Here is a 23,657-nt window from a genome sequence, read left to right as displayed (position 1 = left end):
CATAAGTTGTCAGGCCTAGCATTTCTGTACAAATGTATGGTCCAGAAAATCAGACCTTGATTTGAGACCATCAGTTCAAGCAGCTACTCACTTTTATTGTCCACTCTGTGTATACCATGACCTTCAGCCAGAAGAGAAGAAAACCACAGCCCAGCCTTCTGCGTCTTTCTGTTTCCTGCTCAGGACCTCTGACTAGATGGGCTGTCTGATTGTTTCTGGGGAAGACAATTATTCGTATTGCTAAAAATCAGGAGAGTAGGAGTCTTGGCATGTCCTTCTGTGTGTCCTGAGAAACACACAGGGGAAGACAGCGTTCCTTCTGACCACACCCAGGTCTCCATGTGAGGCGCCACCTTGAGCACACACATCAGTAAGCGCTCCTCAGGGACCACTGTTTGACTTCCTGCTGACACTCACTTGCTGTTCATTCGCACAGCGAATATTCACCAGCCTCCTACCATGAGCCTACATGTCGTTCTATGCTCCAGGGGTACAGTTGTTAACAAAGGGGGGAAGTTTCAAGGCTTGAGAACATTGTCTGTCAGTGTCTCGGGCGTACCGCTCCTCTCGGCCGTCTGTCTGCCTGTTTCCAGATCCACATCAAGCACAGCATCCGTTTCCTTCTCCTTGTGTTACCTGTTTTTCTCCTGGCAACCTCTTAACTGTCATTTTGATTCCTCTTTTCTTTCTGAAGACATTTCTCTTTGTAACTGCCTTAACTGTACTATGTTTCCATTCCTTCTGGGTATCTTTTACCTTTTCCAGATCAGAGCAAAGAGAGATGTTTCCCAACTCCTTTCACCTTTGCTTTTAAGGGGAAAACTGGTTTATATTTATAGCTTGCCTATTGGTGGCTCCTCTCTGAGGAAGAAAAGCAGAGGTCACAGCCCAGAGATCACTGGAATGGTTTTTGCACACTCCAGACCTCATAGCCTCTAATTTAGATTTTTTTAATGTTTATTTATGTTTGAGAAAGAGAGAGAGCGAGTGGGGAAGGGCAGAAAGGGGGGAGACACAGAACCTGAAGCAGCCTCCAGGCTCTGAGCTGTCAGCACAGAGCCCGATGTGGGATTCGAACTCACAAAACACAAGATTATGACCCGAGCCGAGGTAGGACGCTTAACCCACTGAGCCACCCAGGAGCCCCCAGACCTCATAGCCTCAAGTTTCCCTGTGGTCTTTTCTTGGCACCCCTTTTGGAATCATTTCCTGTAAACTACCCCCAGCAAACTGGGGCTCTAGGGATGAAGCTTTTCACTGAGCACTGGCTTGTGCTTGTGTGTCAAACCTTAGGCCTTTCAGAAAACACAAATAGGGTTTTGATTTTTCCAAAACGTTTCTCTGCCTTACATCTCGTTTTTACTGTAGCCATGGGCCAATGAGCCTATAGTCCACAGAAAAATATGGCTGTCTTTCCTGACAAGTCTGACGCTGGACTGCTGAGATTTTCTCAGAAGTAGTTGTGACTGGCTAAGGCTGGAAGCATATATACAAAGGAACTACTAACTAGTTCATTATTACTGCCTTTGTGGTCATGACTTTGTCAAAAGAGGTCATCTTCTTGGTCATTCACTACTCTAATACTTTTTCTTTGGGGTATGTGTGTGTGTAGTTCTGTGACTTTCATTATATGTTTGTGTTGTGTAACTGCCACCATTATTAGTTCTGTCACAGTTTTATCTCTCCTCAGTCCTGCTGTGCTGTCCTTTTATAATCACACCCTACCCCCTCCCTATCAGCTCCCCAACTCCTAACTTCTGGCAACCACCGCTCTGTTCTTCACTATCACTTTGTTGTTTCAAGAATGTCACAAAAATTGAAATCATTCGCGTGAAATGTTTTGAGCCTGGCTTCCTTCACTCACCATTTCAGCTTTGAATTCATCTGGGTTGCTGCATGTATGAGTCATTCCTTACGATTTTTGGGTAGTCTTCTCTGCTCTGAGAAGAATCACCCTGCTTCTTTATCCATTCACCTGTCGAAGGACATAGATTGTTTCCAGGTCGGGGTGATTATGAATGGAGCTGCTATAAACATTCATGTAAAGGTTTTCTTGTATGTGAACAGAAGTTTTCATTTTGCTAGAGAAAATAGGTAGGAGTGAGATTTTTGAGCCATACATTAAGTGCATGTTTGACTTGATAAATGACTGCCACAGACTATTTTCCGGACTTTTGCATTCCTACCAGCAATGTAAGAAAGTTCCATTGTTCCTTTTCCTTGCCAGCACTTGGTATTGTCATTATTATTTTTTATTGTGGTAAAAAGACATATCCTAAAATGTAAACTATCTAAACCTTTTTATTTTTAATTTTTAAATGTTTATTTATTTTTGAGACAGAGAGGGACAGAGCATGAGCAGGGGAGGGGCAGAGAGAGAGAGAGAGAGAGAGAGAGAGACAGAACGGGAAGCAGGCTCCAGGCTCTGAGCTGTCAGCACAGAGCCAGACACGGGGCTCGAACTCACAGACTGTGAGATCGTGACCTGAGCTGAAGTCGGACGCTCAACCGACTGAGCCACCCAGGCGCCCCTATCTAAACCTTTTTAAATGAACCCTTCAGAAATGTAAAGTATTTTTACACTGTTATAAAATACATCTCTAGAACTTTTCCCCCCACAGAACTGAGATTCTATACCTGTTGAACAACTCACCATATCTCCTGGTAATCCCCATTCTACTTTCTACCTGTATGAATTTGACTACTGTAGTATATTTCATATAAATGGAATCATACAGTAGGTATCCTATTATGACTGGTTTATTTCACGCAGCATAAAATGTCTGCAAGCTTCATTCGTGTTGAAACGTGCATCAGCATTTCCTTTGTTTTTACGACCGCACCATATTTTATTGTATGTATCTACCACATGTTGTTCATCCATTCATCTGTCAGGGGACATTTGGGCTGCTTCAACCTCTTGGTTGTTATAAAAGGTGCCCCTGTGAACATGGATATGCTGTCCTTATTTTTTATATTAGACATTCTAGTAGGTATGTAGTAGCATGTTGTCATAGGTTTAACTTGTATTTCCCTAATGGCTACTAATACTCAACTATTTTTCATGTACATATCTGCCATCTGTATATCCTCCCTGGTAAAGGTACTGTTCAGGTATTTTGCCCATTTTGTGATTGGGTTGTTTTCTTACTGTGCAATTTCGAGAGTTCTTTATATATTCTCTATAGAAGTTCTTTGTTGAATATGTGATTTGTAAATACTTTCTCCCACTGTAGCTTGTCTTGTTATTCTCTTCATCTCTCTTGCAGAGTAATGATTCATAATTTTGATCAAGTTCAGTTTATCAGTTATTCATCACATGTCATGTTTTTTGTGTTGTGTCTCATCTCTTTGCCTCACCTCGGATCGCAAAGACTTTCTTCTGTGTTTTCTTCTAAAACTTTTATAGTTTTATATTTTACATCTAGATCTATGATCAATTTTGGGTTGATTTTTATTTAAGATACAAGGTTTAGGTCAAGGTTCGTTCCCAGTTATTTTAATACCATTTGTTGAAAAGATTATCCTTTCCCCCATTCAGTCACCTTTGTATCATTTTAAAAATCAATAAACATATTTTTCTTCCATATACTTCCCTTTGATAAAGATCTGTTCAACTCTTCTGGCCAGTTTTGTGTGTGGGTGGTTTTTTGTTTTTGTGTTTTTGGAGTTTTTTGTTTACTTGTTTTTGAGAGAGAGAGAGCAAGCAGGAAGGGCAGAGAGAGAGAACAAGAAAGAGAGAATCCCAAGCAGGGGGCCACGCTGTCAGCACAGAGCCCAATGCCAAGCTTGAACTCACAAACTGAAATTGTGACCTGAACTGAAATCAAGAGTCACCTGCTTAACTGTCTAAGTCACCCAGGTGCCCCTGGACAATTTTTATTGAGCTGTTTCTCTTTTTAATACTGAGTTTTGAGAGTACTTTAGGTAGTCTAGATATAATGCCTTTATTAGATATGTTATTAAAGATATTTTCTGTCACACTGTAGCTTGTCTTTTTTTTTTTTTTAAGTTTGGTTTGAGAGAAAAGAGGAGAGAGAGCACAAGCAGGGGAGAGGGGCAAAGGGCAAAGGGAGAGAGAGAATCCCAAGCAGACTCCATGCTCTCAGTGCAGAGCCCAGCACAGGGCTCAGTCTCACAAACCATAAGATTATGACCTGAGCCGAAATCAAGCGTCAGATGCTTAACTGACTGAGCCACCCAGGCGCTGCAATGTCTTTCATTTTTTAACAGTGACTGTTATGGAGCAAAGGTCTTAATTTGGGTGAAATACAATTTGTTACTCCTTTCTCTTAGGATCATGTTTTTGGCGTCATTCGTAAGAACTTTTCAAGAGCATTTGTTGAAAAGACTATCCTTTCTCCATTGAATTTCCTTTGTGTCTTTGCCAAAAATTAATTGGCCACATGGTCTTTGTCAAAAATTAAGACTCACATTTGTGTGGGTCTATTTCTGGACTCACTATTCTGTTCTCTTAATCTGTCTGATCCTTTATCAATATCATGTTGTCTTGATTATTGTAACTTGATAAGTCTGAAAATTAGATATCACAGTATTTCCAACTTCATTCTTCATTTTCAAAATTGTTCTGACTAGTTGCTTTGCCTTTCCATACACATTTTGGTATCAGATTGTTTATATTCTCAAAATTTTCCATCTGGGATTTTTTTAAAATTTTATTTTTTATTCTTTAAATTTTACATCCAAATTAGTTAGCATATAGTGCAACAATGATTTCAGGAGTAGATTCCTTAGTGTCCCTTACCCATTTAGCTCATCTCCCCTCCCACAACCCCTCCAGTCACCCTCAGTTTGTTCTCCATATTTATGAGTCTCTTCTGTTTTGTCCCCCTCCCTGTTTTTATATTATTTTTGTTTCCCTTCCCTTATGTTCCTCTGTTTTCTCTCTTAAAGTCCTCATATGAGTGAAGTCATATGATTTTTGTCTTTCTCTGACAGACTAATTTCACTTAGCATAATACCCTCCAGTTCCATCCACGTAGTTGCAAATGGCAAGATTTCATTCTTTTTGATTGCCAAGTAATACTCCATTGTGTGTGTGTGTGTATATATATATATATATATATATATATATATATATATATACACCACCTCTTTATCCATTCATCTATCAATGGACATTTGGGCTCTTTCCATACTTTGGCTATTGTTGATAGTGCTGCTATGAACATGGGGGTGCATGTGTCCCTTCGAAACAGCACACCTGTATCGCTTGGATAAATGCCTAGTAGTGAAAAATTGCTGGGTTGTAGGGTAGTTCTCTTTTTAGTTTTTTGAGGAACCTCCATACTGTTTTCCAGAGTGGCTGCACTAGCTTGCATTCCCATCCTTCTGGAATTTTTATTGGAATTATATTAAATCTATATTGCAATTTGTGTAGGATTGATATCTTAACTATGTTGACTGTCACAGTGTATGAACTGCTATGTCTCTCCATTTAATTAGCCCTTTTATTTCTTTCATTGGCATTTTGAAGTCTTTAGAAAACAGTATTAGGTTTATACCTATTTTTTTTTAACTTTTTTTTTTAATGTTTATTTTTGGGAGAGAAAGAGAGAGCATGAACGGGGGAGGGGCAGAGAGAGGGGGACATAGAATCCAAAGCAGGTTCCAGGCTCTGAGCTGTCAGCACAGAGCCCGACACGGGGCTCGAACTCAAAAGCCGTGGGATCATGACCTGAGCCGAAGTCAGACGCTCAACCGACTGAGCCACCCAGGTGCCCCATATACCTAAATATTTCTTTTCTTTCTTTTAAAAAAACTATTATAAATGATATATGTTTTTAAAAATCCGTTTTCCAATTATTCATTGCTAGTTTACAGAAATACAATTGTATCATGCTACCTTGCTAAACTTACTTATTAGTTCTAGTGAAGATTCTTTAGGATTTTCTGTATTGATGATTATGTCATCAGTGATTAGGAATGGTTTTATTTCTCCTTTCCCGATCTATATGCCTTTTATATCTTTTCTTGCCTGGCTAGGACTTCCAGTATGGTACAACAAATAGGACTGGTAAATGTGACTTGCTTGTCTCTTTCTCATTCTTAGAAGGAAGCTTTCATTAAGTATGGTTTTAGTTGGGGGTGCCTGGGAAGCATCTGACTCTTGATCTTGGCTCAGGTCATGATCTCACAGTTCATGGGATTGAGCCCCATGTTGGGGTCCTTGCTGACACCACGGAGTCTGCGTGGGTTTCTCTCTCTGTCCCTCTCTCTCTGCCCCTCCCCCACGCTGTTGCCTGTGCTCTCTCTCTCTTTAAATAAACTTAAAAAAAAAAAGAAGTGTAGTGTTAGCTGAAGGTTTTTTGTAGATGCACTTAATCAAGTTGAGTAGGTTCCCTTTTACCTGACTTTATGAGAGTATTTATTATGAACAGATGTTGAATATCTCAGATGCTTTTTCTGCATCAATTGATACAACCATGTGGTTTTTCTTCTTTAGATGGTTATTATGATAGATTACATTGATAGATTTTTGAATATTGAATCAGTTTTGCATCCCTGGGGTAAACACAATTGAGTTGTCATGTAGTATTCTTTTCATATGTTGCTGGGTTTTATTTGATAATATTTTGTGGAGGATTTGTGATATTGGTCTCTGGTTTTATTGTCTTGTACTATTTTTGGTTTTGGTATTAGAGTGATGCTGATCTCATAAAATGAGTTCATTATATTCTATGAAAAGATTCTCTGGGGTGCCTGGATGGCTCAATCTGTTAAACTTCCGACTTCGGCTCAGGTCATGATCTTGCAGTTTGTGAGTTCAAGCACTGCATCGGCCTCTGTGCTGACAGCTCAGAGCCTGTAGTCTGCTTTGGATTCTGTACCTCCCTCTCTCTCTCTGCCCCTCCCCTGTTCATTCTCTGTCTCTCTCTCTCTCTGTCTCTGTCTCTCTCTCAAAAATAAATAAACATTTAAAAAATTAAAAAAAAAAAAGATTCTGTAGTATCGGTGTTATTTCCTCTTTAAATGTTTAAAAGCGTTTGCCAACAAGACAACCTGGGCCTGGAGATTTCTTTTTTAAAAGGATTTTAAGGGCACCTGCGTAGCTCAGTTGGTTGAGTATCTGACTGCGGCTCAGGTCATGATCTCGTGGTTCATGAGTTCGAGCCCTGCATCAGGCTCTGTGCTGACAGCTTGGAGTCTGGAGCCTGCTTTGGATTCTGTGTCTCCTTCTCTCTCTGCCCATCCCCCACTTGCACTCTGTCTCTCTCTCAAAAATAAATAAACATCACAAAACATTTTTAAATAAATAAAAGCATTTTAAACAGCAAATTCAATTTCTTTAACAGTATAGGATTATTAAGGTTATCTCTTTTATCTTGGATGAGTTTTGTTAGGACCCTTGGTGCTTTGAAATGGAAAACGAAAGACGGTTCTTCCTCCAGCTTTCCTTATGGTTAACCAACTACTTCATGTCCTTCAATGAAATCCATGTTCAGTTGCTAACTTCTCAATGAGGTCTGCTTTCAGTCTCTGTACTGAATCTCTCCTCTCCTCCAGCACTCTTTTTTTTAACAGCCTTTTTGAGATATAGTTCCTATGCCACACAGTTGACCCATTTTATGTGTAATTCACTGGTTTTTAGTAATATTCACAAACTGTGCAGTTAGCACCACAGTCAATTTTAAACATTTTCATCACCCTAAAAAGAAACCCTGTTGAGCGGTCACTCCCCATTCCCCCCCACCTCTATTTTCTGTCTTAATAGATTTGCCGATTCTTGATGTTTCCTGTAGATGGAATCATACAAGAAATATATGGCCATTTGTGACTGGCTTCTTTTGCTTAGCATAATGTTTTCAAGGTTCATTTATATTGTAACACCTATCAATATTTAATTTCTTTTTATTGTCAAATAATATTACAGGGTATGAATATATCACGTTATTTATCCATCCATCATCAGTTGATGGACGTTTATTTGGGCTGTTTCTATTTTGGCTTTTATGAATAATGCTGCTGTGCACATTTGTATACAAGTTTTTGCGTGGACACGTATTTTCACTTCTCTTGGTTGTAGATCTAGAAATGGAATTGCTGAGTCATATGGTAATTCGGTGTTTAACATTTTGACGAACCGCCAAGACTGTTTTCCAAGGCAGCTGCACCGTGTTACATTCCCCTGAGCAGTGGATGAGGGTGCTAATTTCCCCACGTGCTGGGCAACATTTGTTATTATCTGCTTTTTTATTATTGCCATCCCAGTAGGTGTAAAGTAGGTCCCCTGGCACCCTTGGTTCCTTTTTTTCTGCCCTACCTTGTTCTTTCCACAGCACATCTTAGCCTTCTAACATTTATAAATTATTTGTATTTTTTATTAACTGGTCCCCCCTCCCACTAGAGTATGAATTCCATGAGAACTGGGATTTTTGATTTCTTCTTTGGTAAAATCCAAAAGCAGCTTGAATAGCATCTGGCTTATGTTAAAGCATTTAGTAAACGTTTGTTGAATGAATTAGTGAGAGGCTTTTGATAGGCCTTATCCTATTCCATATATATGCTATTTGCTAGTGAGTGTGATTTGTAAAGTGCTGGAATGGGGTGGGGGTGGGGGGTTCCATTCTTTCTTAGTGTTCGTGTCATTGAGAGCTGCTTAAGAGCCTTAAGGAATTGAGAAGCCAAAATAGACAAAATTAATATTTCACCAAACTTAATGGACAGGTTAGGGCCCCATTCCCTCACGAATGAATAATGAACTTAAGTAACGGGTACTCTCTGTTCTGTATGGCAACAGCCTTTTGATGGCATCAATGACACAGAAAGAAGGTCTGGATTGTGTTTCAGTTCGGCCAGTTGTGTACCTGTGTATTTTATAAATTAACCAAATTAGACCAAATGAGTGTTAAAAATTCTGTGGATAAGAGACCATATAATAATTATACATATTTACATATATATATATATATATATATATACACATACATAAATATACATTTTCCTTGTTTTAATTCTTTTATTCTTTTTTTCCTAAAGACATATAATGGCATTAAAACAAATTTGTTCTCTATATATTAAAAATGAAGGAGACTAAATATTCCTCTTCAGTTTTTTTTCTCCCAGTAGAATGAATTTTTCTTGTTTCAATCTTCCCGCATATAGATGGATGGAAAGAATCATTAAGGCCCCACCTTTTTATTTATGGAGCATTTATTATTCATTATAGATCTATTCTAGGGATGAAACCCATTTATGGGAAAGAGTAATATGAGTGCTAACTTTTTGTGTATTTTTCATAAGTGAAATTGGTGGTTTCATAAATAGGAAAACCTTCTAGCACGGGTTTAAGTTAGCCAGCTACATAATGAATGGCCAAATCATCAGGACCCACCTTCCTTAGATAAACAAAAACCATAAAATCTTATTTCTAAACAGACTTGAGGAGACTCCCTTGCTTCCGGCCCATTCTAGAAGATGTGATATGGTTTGTTTAAACCAAGCTGTGTTTTAGATTTAAATTTGTTGAATCATAGAGCAGACTAAGATCTCAGACCTGCAGCCTTTCCCGGGGGGAGTTAGGTTCTCCGAGGGCTCAGATAAGCAAGGCATTTTCACTGAGCATCCTATGAAATTGTTACCAAGTGACCCATGCATACTACTGATTTTACTGATTTCTGATTATAAATGACTTTTTTTTAAGAGCCACACCCACTAGAATGGAATATAGAATTGTTAATTTGCATTTCTTTTTTTCTTTGCCACATTTAATTTCCTCAGGGGGATGTAGAGGAGAAGGAACTATGTTCCCATTGACCTCTTAATAATAAAAAAAAAAAAACTTACACTGGGATGAGACATAGTCAGTTTGTACTGCTTTAAGAGACAGTCTGATTGTTTATAAGCCTTACTTGGGTGGATAATTTCCTAATTTCATTTTCCTTTGGAGTGGTGCCACTTTTTAAATACTTTTTAAAGGTGCTACAGAACTCTTAGTGGCCTGGGTCAGAGAATCGTGTCAGGAAAGTCCATTATTTTATTTCCTTTGCATATTATTTCCCTTGGTGGTTTTGTTTTGATTTTTTTCATCCTGTGATACGAATCCGGTCTTTATCGCTAAGGGCTAAGTCCTGAAAAGTGACTGTTTTTTGGCTTCTGTGTTTTCCTGATTTGTTTCCCACTTGGAAAATAAATTGCAGTCTTAATTCTTACTTCTTTTTATCAAGTGAAAAGAATTTGCTCATGTAGGCATATGACATTTTGTGCTAAATTTTCTTTACCTGCTTTTCCAAACCCAGAACTCTCCAGGTTTTGAAACAGATGCTCTTGAGGTTTTCTTTATTCCAAAGTATAAGTGTTTACTTAGTACCCACTGAAAGGCAGGGCATGAGAGGCTACATGAGAAATATAAGAAAATAAAAAGCGTGGCTGGAGAGAACACTGGGTACTGGAGAATAGATGGTGAACGCCGTAACCGTCAGTGTGGTTAAAATTCTTTGAAAATACCTTCTGATCTATTTTTCACCTTAGATAAATGGCTGTTCACATTAATGTAGTCCAAAAACGTCTTACAACGTAATTTATTTTAAAAATTGTGGTAGAAAACACATGACACAAATTTTACCATCTTAATAACTGTTCTTAAGTATATAATTCATTGGTGTCAGGTATATTTACATTGTTATGCGACAGATCTCCGGAACTTTTCCATCTTGCAAAACCTAAACTCTCTACCATTAAACAATAATTCCTCATTGTGTCTCACTCTTAGCCCTTGTAATTTGTTTTTGAAGTGCACCTAGGTGAATCAAGTGTAAAACATTAGGACTAAAATTTAGTTACCTATTTAAATCTGATGTTGATATATTGCTGGCATTATGTAGTCCTTTCTTTTTGCTGTTTTCACAATTCAGTGCTGAAGTGATCCATATACAGGCGCCTGGGTGGCTCAGTCGGTTAGCGTCTGACTCTTGATCTTGGCTGAGGTCGTGATTTCATGGTTCGTGAGACTGAGCCCCGTGTCGGGGTCCCTGCTGACAGCGTGGAGCTTGCTTGGGATTCTCCTCTCTCTCTCTCTCTCTCTCTCTCTCTGCTTCTCCCCTGCTTATGTGTGTGTGAGAGCGCTCTCTCTCTTTCAAAATAAATAAATAAGCATTAAAAAAAATAAAATGTTCCATTTAGTTACTACCCATGAGATTTGAAGAAGTTCCCTTTGAATAATTTGCATAGTTTGCTACATGTGGAGCGTGTGAAGTAACGTGTTAATAAATAACAGTAGACAAAGTTTGATTTCTGTTACCCATTTCAAGTTTTATTTGGGATTAAACTTAAAGTAGGAACAGGATACACGGATATGAGTAATAACTAGCCCTCGTTGAGGTTTTACTGTGTGCCAGATGGTGTTTTAAGTATCTTCCCAATTACTCTGTGAGGTGGGTTGCTAATAACCCTCATTTCCCTAATGAATAAACTGAGGCACAGAAAAGTTAAATAACTGGCCCTAGGTTTCAGGGTTTGTGAGTGGCATAGCCCATGTTTGACCCTCAGAAGCCTGGCTTGAGTCTTCATTCTTTTTCTTTTTTCTTTGAGAGAGAGAGACAGGGAGTGCAAGCTGGGGAAGGGCGGGGGGAGGGGGTGAGGGGAGAGAGAGGGAGAGAATCCCAAACAGGCTCCATGCTGTCAGCGCAGAGCCCGACATGGGGCTCAAGCACACGAACCATGAGATCATGACCTGAGCCGAAATTAAGAGTCCGATGCTTAACCGACCGAGCCACCCAGGTGTCCCAAGTCTTCATTTTTAATCCCTACACTACACCACCTTCTAGATCAGTAACCATATCAAGGTAAAAATACCAACAGAATATTATCAAAGAGATTTACATATATACAAGAGAAAATAGAACACAGGGGAGAAAAAACTAATATTTATAAGCTGCCTGCTTTGTATCAAATACTTTATGAAATGTTTTAATCATCCTATTGTCCGTCCAAGTCAGGTTTTCCTATCTCTGTTTTCATATACAGAAACAAAGGCCTGGGGGAATTTGGAGCTTGACTATATGATCACCTGCTAATAAGTTGAAATGTATGGATTTAAGCTTAAGATATATTCTTAAAAAGGCTAGAACATATCCTTCCTGATTCATTTTCTATTTTCTAGCTTTTTCTTTTAAAAAAAAAAAAGCTTGTTTATTTTGAGAGTGACAGAGAGAGCCCAAGTAGGGGAGGGGCAGAGAGAGAGAAAATCCCAAGCAGGCTCCTCGTGGTCCATATGCATAGCCCAACGTGGGACTTCAGCTCATAAAACTGTGAGATCATGAGCTGAGCCACCATCAACAGTTGGACGCTTAGCTGACTGAGCCATCTAGGCGCCCCGATTTTGTAGCTTTTTCAGTCTTAAAGAAGAATGATGAGACCCCTTTACCATCTTAACAATCAGAGATTTGGAAATAGCAGACGGGGAGACTCCTGAAAGGGAGATTATGTCCAAGTGGAAACAGCACTGCTGTGAAATTTTAAACATTATAGTTTGAGTTACAATGAAAAGGTACGTTTCCCTAAGCCCCCAATATTTTTTGGTGTTTTGTTTTGGAAAATAAAAACTTTAGTAGAGTTAGCCTAGGTCGTCTCACTGCAGGGTCCGACAGGAATCGGGTATCATTTGTGCATCCTGTTTTAGTGTAGGTCTGGACCAGTTTTGCCAAAGAAATACTGTTCTTTATAGATACTGTACATTGTGTAATACAGGCAAGATGGTAGGAGAGGAATGTTTAATTAACATGCTCAAGAAAACTTTTTTTTTTTGTATTAATCCAAGAAAGTTCATACCAGCTTTCCAAATGTTTTCTTTTCTAATCTTATTTGATTGAAGTACAGTTGACACCCAATGTTATGTTAGTTTCAGGGGTACAGCGTAGTGATTCGACAAGTCTGTATGTTCTGCTGTGCTCACTGCAGCTGTAGCTGCCATCTGTCACCGTATGATGCTATTACAATACTCTTGACTATATTCCCTGTGCTGTACATTTCATCCCTGTGGCTTACGCGTTCCATAAATGGAAGGCTGTATCTTCTAATTCCTTTCACCCCTTAGCCCATCCTCCTATCCTCACCCATCTGGTAACCACTGGTTTGTTCTCTGTGCTTATGGGTCTGTTTCTGCTTTGTTTGTTCATTTGTTTATTTTGTTTTTTAGATCCCACCTATAAGTGAAATCATACTATATTTGTCTTTCTCTGACTTATTTCTGTTAGCATAATACCCTTTAGGTCCGTCCATGTTGTTGGAAATAGCAACATCTCATCCGTTTTTATGGTTGAGCAATCCATGTGTGTGTGTGTGTGTGTGTGTTTGTGCGTGTGTTTGTGTGTGTGTGTGTGTGTGTGTGTGTGTGTGTGTGTGTGTGTGTAAACACTTTCTTTATTCATCTATCAATGGACGCTCAGGTTGTTTAAGAAAACAGATTTTGGAGGCAACTCGGTGGTTCAGCTGGGTAAGTGTCAGACTTCAGCTCAGGTCATGATCTCACGGTTCATGAGTTCGAGCCCCACATCAGGCTCTGTGCTGACAGTTCAGAGCCTGGAGCCTGCTTTGGATTCTGTGTCTCCCTCTCTCTCTGCCCCTCCCCCACTCATGCTCCCTCTCTCTCTCTCTCTTAAAAATGAATAAATATTTTAAAAAATTATTTAAAATCCTAGCCGCTTTAAGAAAAAAAAGATAGAAAAAAATTTAATCACCTTAAGAATCCTAGTCTGATGAGATATGTATATGAAGGTGGTAAACATGGATTTGGGGGAACGCCTACTCAGCCTCACTACTCCAGCTGGTTACTCACGCCTATTGGTTTGAGTTGATGATGTTTTATTATGTATTGTTTTTAGGTTCACTAAATAAAAACAGGCTTTTAAAGGTTACATATTAACCCCTTCAAAACATTTTGGCCTAAGATATGAATAATTTCTGACACAGTTGAATTTGAATCCTACTCAGTTGAATTTGATATTTAAACAAATGGGCTTATCTTCATTTAGGACTAAGGTCTCTTTCACACCCACTCTTGTCTGATCTTCTAGTTTGAAAAACCTCTTCACCATTTAGAGATGAGATTCGTGTTTATATCAGGTCTCCAGCTTGTTCATAGTGTGAAGTTATAATTAATTACTCTAAGGATGAGTATTATTCTCTTTGTTCCAAACTTCTGTAACATTTGTGGTGTCACCCTGTTTTGAGTTTACCATCTTTTAATGTGAAGAAACAAGAAATGGAAAGACAGGATAAATCCAGAAGCACCTGTCTTAAACATTTGTGTTGCTCACGTATCGGTGAGAATCCTACTGGAAGAAAGACAAGCAGTGTTTCACGTAGTTCACACATCCTGGCCTCTGATTAGTCTCCTAGGATTATTTGTACTTCCTGGCCCATCTGGGATCGGGGACTTGCTCATTGTTCTAGGCCTAAATCTTACCCCTGGGGAATAAAATCCAGGAGTCCCTGGGGTTGACTTCCCATGGCTGTTCCCAGCTCGCCCCCTCTGCACACAGCACTGATTTCAGCTGCTGTTGTTTCCACGAGACAAAGATCATCACGTTTTCCTCCTCAACCTGGCCTTTGTCTGTCACCCCATCGCCTGTAATTGTAAAAGTATTACATACAGTGTTTAATGAAAAAGCATAATGCTGAACAATTTGTAAAACAGCTTACCTTTGGTGTGAAAAGAGAATAATAAAAATGAATATTTGCATTTGCCTAAGAAAGTCTGGAAGGATACATGGGAAACTAATAAAAGTGGTTATTTACTTGTGGAGTACAGCTGGGGTTCGATTTGAATAGGTGGAGGGGAAGGTGAGAGTGAGAGTTTTTATTGTATCCTTTTATAATTCAAACTATGAGAATGTACTACCATCTAAAAAGTGCTCATTGATGGGGCGCCTGGGTGGCGCAGTCGGTTAAGCATCCGACTTCAGCCAGGTCACGATCTCGCGGTCTGTGAGTTCGAGCTCTGCGTCGGGCTCTGGGCTGATGGCTCAGAGCCTGGAGCCTGTTTCCGATTCTGTGTCTCCCTCTCTCTCTGCCCCTCCCCCGTTCATGCTCTGTCTCTCTCTGTCCCCAAAATAAAGAAACGTTGAAAAAAAAATTTTTTTTAAGTGCTCATTGAAAATTAACTTTAAAAAGTTTCTCTGCCTCATATCTTGAGGGAAATTTGGAAAGCATGATACCTGTCACGGGGAAGTTGAAATGTTTATAATTATCAACTCAGTTTGGAGAATGTAAGCAGTAGGCTTTTGGTTAGACACATTTGGATTCAACTGGATTCTGCGTATGTGATTGGAAAATGTATTTAGCCTTTTTAAATCCCGATATCCTTATCTATTTGAGGGAACTAAAAAGAATTGCTTAGCCTGTCTTTCAGGAATACTGGGAAGCAGGATGAGAAAGTAAATATAAAAATGCCATTTAAGCAGCAAATAAATGGATGATTACTATAAGGTTTCTGGAGGAAGTTGTGGCACCGATTTCCAAAGAGGAGGAGGGACATAGATCTCACCATCTTCCTCTTTTTTAAGGTCTGGTCAGCTTTCAAATTCTTGAACTTGAGGGGGATAAAGAAGGTCTATGTAGTTCTTCTTTCATATTTCTGCCTTGAAAATCTAGAGAATCTTTGTCTTCTGTTGGGAGAAAATTCACTTTTAAAAAAAGCATCTACGTAATACCTTTTTTTGGCTGTTCAAAAGTAAAAGCTCTTTATTGCTGATGAATAATAATAGACTTAAGCAAATGGGAAATTTATTGGTTCATGAAAGTGAAAAGACCAGGGGCATCAACCTTCAGGTATGGTTGGATCCAGGTGCTTAAAAACTAAGATTAAGAATCCATCTCCTTCTTTGAGCCTGTTCTTCAGTATTGGCTTTTTTGTTTTGTTCTAAGTTAGACTCTCCTTTTATGGAGGCAAAATGACTACTAGGGGCTCTAGGCTCATATGTGGCTAGTTTCAACAGATACAAAAGAAAGAGAAAGCCTTCTTTTCCTGTTCCAGAAATTCTCAGGCTGGATGTCATTGGTACAGTTGGGACACAGCCTCTCTTGTAACCAATCACCAATGCCAGGAAGATACTGGACTCTGATTGGATAAGCCTGGCAGTCTTGGAGCCCAGGGTTGGGGTTAGCTTCACACAGATCACATGGACTGAGAGAGGAGGAAGGTGGTTCCTCAAAGCTATGTCTAAAATAAGTACAGGGGTGCCTGGGTGGCTCAGTCGGTTAAGAATCCAACTTCCGCTCAGGTCATGATCTCATGGTCCGTGGGTTTGAGCCCCGCGTCGGGCTCTGTGCTGACATGACAGCTCAGAGCCTGGAGCCTGCTTCGGATTCTGTGTCTCCCTCTCTCTCTGCCCCTTCCCCACTTGGGTTCTGTCTCTCTCTGTCTCTCAAAACTAAATAAACATTTAAAAAAATTTTTTTAATAAGTAGAAAAGGTTAGCCAAGGGTGCTAGACATGTCTTCCCTCCCTCCCCTCAAAACACAAATGCAGAAACTTAATGCAGTGTATTGGGGCATTATGAGGATGAAATGATAAACAAGACATCTCTCATAGGGCTTAGAGTCATGTCAATATGCATCCCTGTACACGTGTAGCAATGAAAAGTAGAGAAGTGCTAGAACACAGGTACTGGTAATAGGTAACATTTATTCAGTGCTTTCTAGATTGCAGGTACTGGTCTGAGCACGTTAGCTTTTTAACTCATTTAGCCTCCAAAAGAGCCAGAAAAGGTAGCAGCTGTTTTCCCATTTTGTAGATGAGAAAGCTGAGGCACAGAGAAGTTACTCTGAAGTGTGTCAGGAACACAGTTGTTACTGAATCTCGCCAGCCAGGGTGCTGAGATCCCTAGCAGGGGCCGCTGTGTGAAGAGATCTTAGAATGTTAGGAGGATTCCACCAGAGAGGGAGAGAGGGCAAAGGTCTGATTCGAGGAGAAAGAAACAACAAAGGAGTGGAGCTGAGGAGGTACAGATAGTCTTTAAAATGGTGAGGAGCAAGGTTTGACTTTAGCATGGGGCTTGTGAAAAAGGGAGGTGAACAGAGGGAGGGGAAGAATGGTTCCCCGGGACCGGTGGTAAAGCCTGGCCGGGTTCAGATGAGTCGGGCTTGTTCTGTAGTCAGTAGGATTTTTAAGTAGAAGAAGGGTATGGATAAATAAGAAAATGGCCAGACCCCTGAGTATTTTTAGTGGGGGACGTTGGCTTTATTTCGCTGCCTTATGTTCTCGAGATGTTTTGGAAGGTTTTTGCAAATGTCCCGTTGGGTGGCATTTTGGTGGTTGTTGCTTTAAATGACTTTGCTACGCTTTCGTGAAGGGTCTTTTGAAAAGGAGGCCGTTTTCTGACATTCTGTTTTCTGTAACTGCTATTGAGGAGAGGTAAAGCAAAGCCAGGCTCTTCTAGAACGCTTTCAACACGAGACAAGCAGTTCTCTGTTTCTGTCACAGTTTTACAGTAAGGCCATTCAGCACTCAGCACCAAGAAGATAACACGGTACGCTTATTTAGTAGTCTAATTGCTCTTCTGTTTTGTTCCGTCATTAAACGGTGTTAGAATTGAGAATTAGGACTCTCTTTCCTCGCCAGAAGAAAACACAAGTGGCTTGTTGACTACAAGATTTACTCTCCCAGATACTTCCAGAGTAATATAAAATCCTGGCCGAGCGTCCACAGCAAGGAGCTGGTAGCATGTGCCCCGGCCTCCTCTCCTGAATGCAGGCTTCATGCCCAGAAGGACATCATAAATCATTTAAAATTTATGATGAGCCCGGTCGTGTGCTACATCCTGTTAGTTGGCTGCCGTCTGTCCTCCTCACACTACAGCCTTCCTTCTTCAGAGCACACAGAGACTTTTTCAGATGAGCCATAGGACAGACAGCTCAGGATTTTCCCTTTGGCGGGCCCAGCCAAGTAGCAGAGGGGGCAGAAAACAGAAGACTCCTGTTCGTAGAGTTTTGCCACAAGCCTCGTTTGCTTTCTCGTAGACTGGAGGGGGAAGGGGCAGAAAACGAAACTGTTAGCATTATTAGCCTATTTTTTTTTATTCATTTATGCAACAAATGCACATGTTTTCTGAGTTCCAACAACCTGCGAGGCACTGTTGGAGAAACAGCAGTAAACAAAACAAGAGCTTTGGTTCTCATCGAAACTCCATTTAAGGAGTGGGTCCCATTTCAGGAGGGGGTGACATACTGTGCAGGATAAGGTAGATAGAGGCGAGAAGACGAACAAGTTATTCCACGGCTGTGCGATGGAGGGATTTCTGATAAGGTGACATTTGAGCAAAGACTCGAAGGAAGTGGTGGAATGAGCCGTGTGGGGGTCTGAGGAAATCCCATCCTGTAAGGACAGAGGCCACCGTGCAGGAGCTTGCTGCTTGCATCAGGTGACAAGAAGCAGGGCTGGAGGGGCTGGAGCAGAGAGAGCCAGGAGGGAGAGGTGAGGAAAGGATCCCATGGGGGGGGGCGGGGAGACATCATGTCGGGGGGCAGCCTCTGGGGGGCATGGTGGAGACCATGCCAAGGAGTAGAGAGAGAATTCAAAATGAGATGGATGGACAGCCATTGGATGTTTTTGGAAGATCAGTCCTCTTCAAAAGTTGTAGCACCAGAGTATAAGCGTGAAGGCAGGAAAATGGGGCACAGTGCATCCCTCACTTAGCAAAGTGTGTGCTGTTGTAACCAGAATTGAACTGTCAGAACTTGAATTCACCCAATCCAGAGAGCAAAACAGAAGCCGTGGGTTTGCTTTGATCTTCATAAAAAAACCACACATGCTTTTTAATTGGGATAAAAGTAAGTAACCATGAGCTGTTTACTCAACTGGTAACCATACTTTTCATGGAGAGACCTAGCTACTGCATCCAATGATCTGACCTCCCTGCTAAATCTCTTCCCCAGCAGTATTTGTGAGGCCCCCAACATTATTGCTATCGTTGCACAGATTAGTGTGAACTTCAGAGTCAAAGAACAGCTGGTTGGATACTATACTAGGCATCAGGTTCTAGGGGGCTTCAACAACCCACTTTGCTCTCAGTGAACACAAAGGTAACTCAGACTATTTTCCCATCACGGATGACTTACTTTACTCTAGAGCTATGGGGAGCACGGGTTTGATGAACGTGTGAAATTACAGGGAGTGGGATTCTGACTCCTTATGAGGAATATCTTCCTAAGAACGAGGGTGACAGATGCCTGGAGAGGGCCATCCTGCCTCTGAATGTTTTCAGCAGGTGAGCACATCTCAGGAATGTTCCTGAAATGGCTCCTGCTTTGGGCGGCATGTTGGACGGGAGTGACCTCTCAGACTCATTCCGATGCAGAACGCTTCCAAGCCTATGAAAAAGTGTCCAGTGAATGTGCTTTGCAAACATACAGACACTATATAAACATGAGGCAAATATTTTAAAAGATGAAGAGTGTGATACTTGTTCTTCTGGGAGAGCAGTGGTTGGAACTTTGTGCCCCAGCAACATACTTTCCATGCTCAGTCGCCTGCAGTGTGTTCTCATTGGCCCCGTACACAGTTATCTGCACTCCGTGTTAAAAATCCGCTCAGCCAAAGACCAAACAAATTGCCAAGACGTTTTCCTATCAGGGCCCGTTTATAAGAGGTAAAGCAAAGAACAAAGCTGTCGGTTTCAGTTCCTGGCAGGAAGCCAAGCTGCTTCAAAGCTCCAGAATTTGCAAGGAAGAAAGATGAGGGATTTTTAACTGAGATTAAATTAGAACTAAAGCAACAGAAAGCTTAAAACTTAAAACTGAAGCATCCTCAGGGATCCATAATGGAAAGGCAGAAACAAAAGATAGGTTTGGGCTCTCAGACGATCTTTCAGTACAAGAGTGAAAGCTTTTAAAGGCGCCCAAAGCAGTGATTACAGCATGGCTTTGATTAATGATACTGGATCACACAACATTTGAGCTGGATGAGTTGTCCGTTAGCGGTCACTGAATCGCGTCCCTCAGTTTACAGATAACAGATCAGAGGCACTGGAACGTGAAGAGACAGCTCACAGAACTCATTGTGGAAGTTCTGGGACTAGAATCCAGGACCCCTGACAAGCACTTCATGTTTTAGATCACTCTGCAGAATGAAAAGTTGTTTCCTAAGGTGAAGGGGCAGACAGCCACAAGGACTATGTTCTGAATCGACTGCATTTGGCCCCTCAGAATGTGGCTAATGGCACCTGCTCTTGCAATTGCCACCTGTGTCCTCAAGCTTGGAATCCTTGGGCCCACCTCCAGGCCTGGGGGCCGGGGCAAGCGGCAGGAGCCGTCCTGTGGTCCAAAGAGGTCAACCAGCAGCCCAGACCCCGGTGCGGCTGCCTAAACTTGGCATGTGTTCCCCATTCTATGGTCTTATCCCACCTCAAGTCCTGTTGTCACTTCCCTGGACAAATTTAGCCCCATCCATCTTCTGCCCCAATCTGTCTCGGGCCTGGGTCTCCTCAGAGCCCCAGTCAAGCATGAATGGGTTTGTACAATCCTTGGGGAACCACAGTGGTCAGGGTCCTTCTGAACCACCTGCACTGTCTTTGCAGTGCCCCATGGTGTCATTGTGGGTGTTGTTTGGCTTCCTGTGCTGACAGGAGTTCTCATTGACAAAAGCCTGAACAAATCGAAGCTGTACTGAAATAACAGCACTCTTTTTAGATGAAAGAACTCCCATCAAAGAACAGCTCTGGCTGCCCCCCCCCTTCCCCCACCCAGTTAACTTTGTCCACTGAAATGACCAACATTCGCGGGAGCTGTTGTTACTTGCTTCTGGAAGAGGGTGGAGAGTGAGGGTGGGTGGTAATCTAAAGGAAGACGGGAAGTTGTGTGTGTGTGTCTCCATTGGAACCAATAAGATGTTCGTGATTATTTTTTTGACCATTTGTTCATTCACTCATTCATTTATTCTTTGTCTTGTTTGTTTATATTCTGATTCTATCCAAAACTATGTTTGACAAAACCAGGAACAAAGGGCACATATGCGGTAAATAAAATAAAAATGAATTCAGGTCTCTAAGAAGGAGGAAACAGATTTCGTCGGAGTTGTTGTATGACATCTGTGTTAAGTATCAAATTTTACTCTGACCTTTGTCAGGATAAAGGTCGGGATAAAAGACGAGTACCAGGATTAAAGAGGAATACACAATTAATGGTTATCAGAAAAGGTAAAAAATATTTCAATGTCTTCAAGAGAGACTAAGTGTTGGTATTCTGGGACTCATGCCATTACTAAACACTTACTGAGGACGTGCAGGTGCTTGGCCCAAAGCTCTTGGCCCAAGACACTTGGGCCTCTCCCTCCCTTCCCTTCTCTGTCTTCAAAGTGTCCTTACTTCAGGCCACCTGGGGCACCCCCAGAAAACATGTGCTTAGTCTTAGTACGAGTTCTGTTTCTGGGTGTCAGAGTAGGGCTTGCAGTAATGGGGTTTAGTTTGGATCTTGAAATGATGTTCATGTGGTTCCAGGATTTGCAAATTTTGAGGCCAGGAATAGGAATTTTAGGGGGAAACAGAATCCAGTCCTGCTGTGGCTACCCAGTCTCCACCAACGTACCTTTCCTTCTACCTAAATTGCCCTTTCTGTGGCCCCTTTTTGCTGTGTCAAGATGCTTTTTCTAACAGGGCATCTAGAGGGAAGAGACTTGTATAAGAACACACGTCAGAGAATGTCGGCTCAGAGGATTAGTAGGTGACATGACTCCGTATTAATTTTACACACCTCTTTGGCCCCTCAAAGTGGGGAGTAGAGTCAGACCTGCAGGGTTCAGGAAACTAATATTATATACACATAAAGTGAATACTATTAAAGTCCCACCCTGAGCTCCTCCACTCTGAAGTTGTAACAGGAATTTAAATTCTTCCAGAAGGAAGAGGCAGTGTTGAGATCCCCATCCCTTTACATGCCTGTGAAAGCATGAATTCATTCCATCCTCTTAAGACTTGGGGTTTGTCAGGGGCTATACTGGAACATGCTAGACCTTTTGAGTATGGCAAGGAAATGAGTCACAGAGATCTGATGTGTTGGACTTTTGTGATAGATGGCAGGAGGAAGAGTAGTCCTTTTTCACTGGGATTCAGATGAATTACCTGAATATTTACTGAGTGTTTGTTTGTTTGGTTTAAATGTAAGCATACATATCCTTTACATACATTGCATATTCACAGAAGCCGGTTTTAGAATGCCTAAAAAAAGGAATATTTCAAACTGTGTGCTCTTTAGTTGATAGGAAATCATGTGTCTGGATTCTTGGCCAAACATCGTCATTTGAAGGACCAGGCCCAGGGGCTGGGTTTCAGAGCATGGGCTGCAGTCCTTTGCCTTTGTCCTAATGATACTGACTCCAACCACATGTTTTCCGAGACGACTAGAAACACTGGGGTTTGAGCCTTCAAGTGAACAGAATAAATGTGTTCGATTCTACTTGCAATGTTTTTCATAATTATTTTAAGCAATGACTTGATTCTTACTTATGCTTATTCTCTTTAAAAGTATTAGAAAGGAAGATATCCACAAGACAAAGTAGAGAGGAGCTGATAAGAAGGGGCGTTCTTAAGGAGTTGCCTGATCAAGGTGAGGAAATTAATCATACATTTAAAGTAACTTGATCCCTCATTCTTTGGTCTTTCTTTCATTTTCTTTTGAAATTTAAGATGATCATGGTCTTTGGGAGATAAAGCAGTGAGTATGGCCCTCTGAGAGTCTTGCCTTAATTCAGAATGCCTTTGTGGGCTGCAGAGGATCGAAGGTATTCTAGAAAAGAAATTCAATGACCTTCTTGGTGAGTCCTTCACCGTATGTCACTAACCCTAAAGCTCTCCAAAGGTGAATTGGCTGAAGATACAGATAAGATACAAATGCTTATATGACCCCTCTTCTTTTCTTGAGCTTCAGTCTTTCTATACAAGTTATCTCAATTGTTTGAGTAAATGCAAAGTTTTAGCTTGGCTGGTGCCTTTGGGTTTCTTCAATCTACCAGTAAAAGAAAAAGGGAGAGAAAAGAAATGTCAATGTACCTCTTGTCCTTTATTCTCTATAATACATTCAAATGTTCAATCAGTAAGGCATGAATAGACAAATTAATCTGCTTTATGCCTTCTCTCAAGTAATTTTCCTACCGTTGTGCTCTTTTCATTTCTTTGAATCTAATTGTCTTTCACCTTTTCACTAACAATTACTATTTCCAAGTATTTTTCCCCTGCCCCTAATCTTCCCCTGCCCCCTTTTATTACCCTCCCAAGAGGGAGTCTTGCTCAAAAAGACAAGGATTAGGTACAAACCAAGATAGACCCTCAGAAGAAGGCACCGAGATTGATTATTTCTCCAAATAAGTAATGCCAAATAATTTTCATTGCTCCCACTACTATTAAAACTAAAGGGAATTTTTGTTGCAAAATCGTTGATTTACCTCATGCCTTCCCTTGCCCCACCCCCTGGATATTTACTGGGCTAAAGTTGTATTACTGTACTTTTATGAAACAAAGTACTATTAATTTGGAATTGAAATCATACTACTTCTCTTTTTCTGATAAATGTGCCTTGCAGAGAACATCTTTTGGAATTCACTATTTATAAACCCAAATGACACACTTTTTCCAACATCTGAATAATTCCTGAACAGGGCTAGGGAATGCTTTACTATTTTACTCCTGCTTCAAAGAATGTAGGGAAAA

At 40.8% G+C, this 23,657-nt stretch overlaps 1 protein-coding gene across 3 annotated transcripts in view; it reads left to right on the top strand.

Annotated features, from left to right (window-relative positions):
- PHACTR2 (phosphatase and actin regulator 2) overlaps window positions 1-23,657 on the top strand; it is a 134,646-nt gene that overhangs the window by 40,970 nt on the left and 70,019 nt on the right. For all 3 annotated transcript variants that reach the window (XM_047101800.1, XM_047101799.1, XM_047101798.1), the window contains exon 3: window positions 22,477-22,557. In XM_047101800.1, coding sequence (XP_046957756.1) covers window positions 22,477-22,557 — 81 coding nt within the window. The remainder of the gene's footprint in view (window positions 1-22,476; window positions 22,558-23,657) is intronic.

Source organism: Lynx rufus, unplaced genomic scaffold, assembly GCF_022079265.1.
Source record: "Lynx rufus isolate CCGP_SWC_20201006 ecotype Redwood Valley unplaced genomic scaffold, mLynRuf1.p SCAF_6, whole genome shotgun sequence".
Taxonomy (NCBI): domain Eukaryota; kingdom Metazoa; phylum Chordata; class Mammalia; order Carnivora; family Felidae; genus Lynx; species Lynx rufus.
This window is presented reverse-complemented; position numbering and strand designations above follow the sequence as displayed.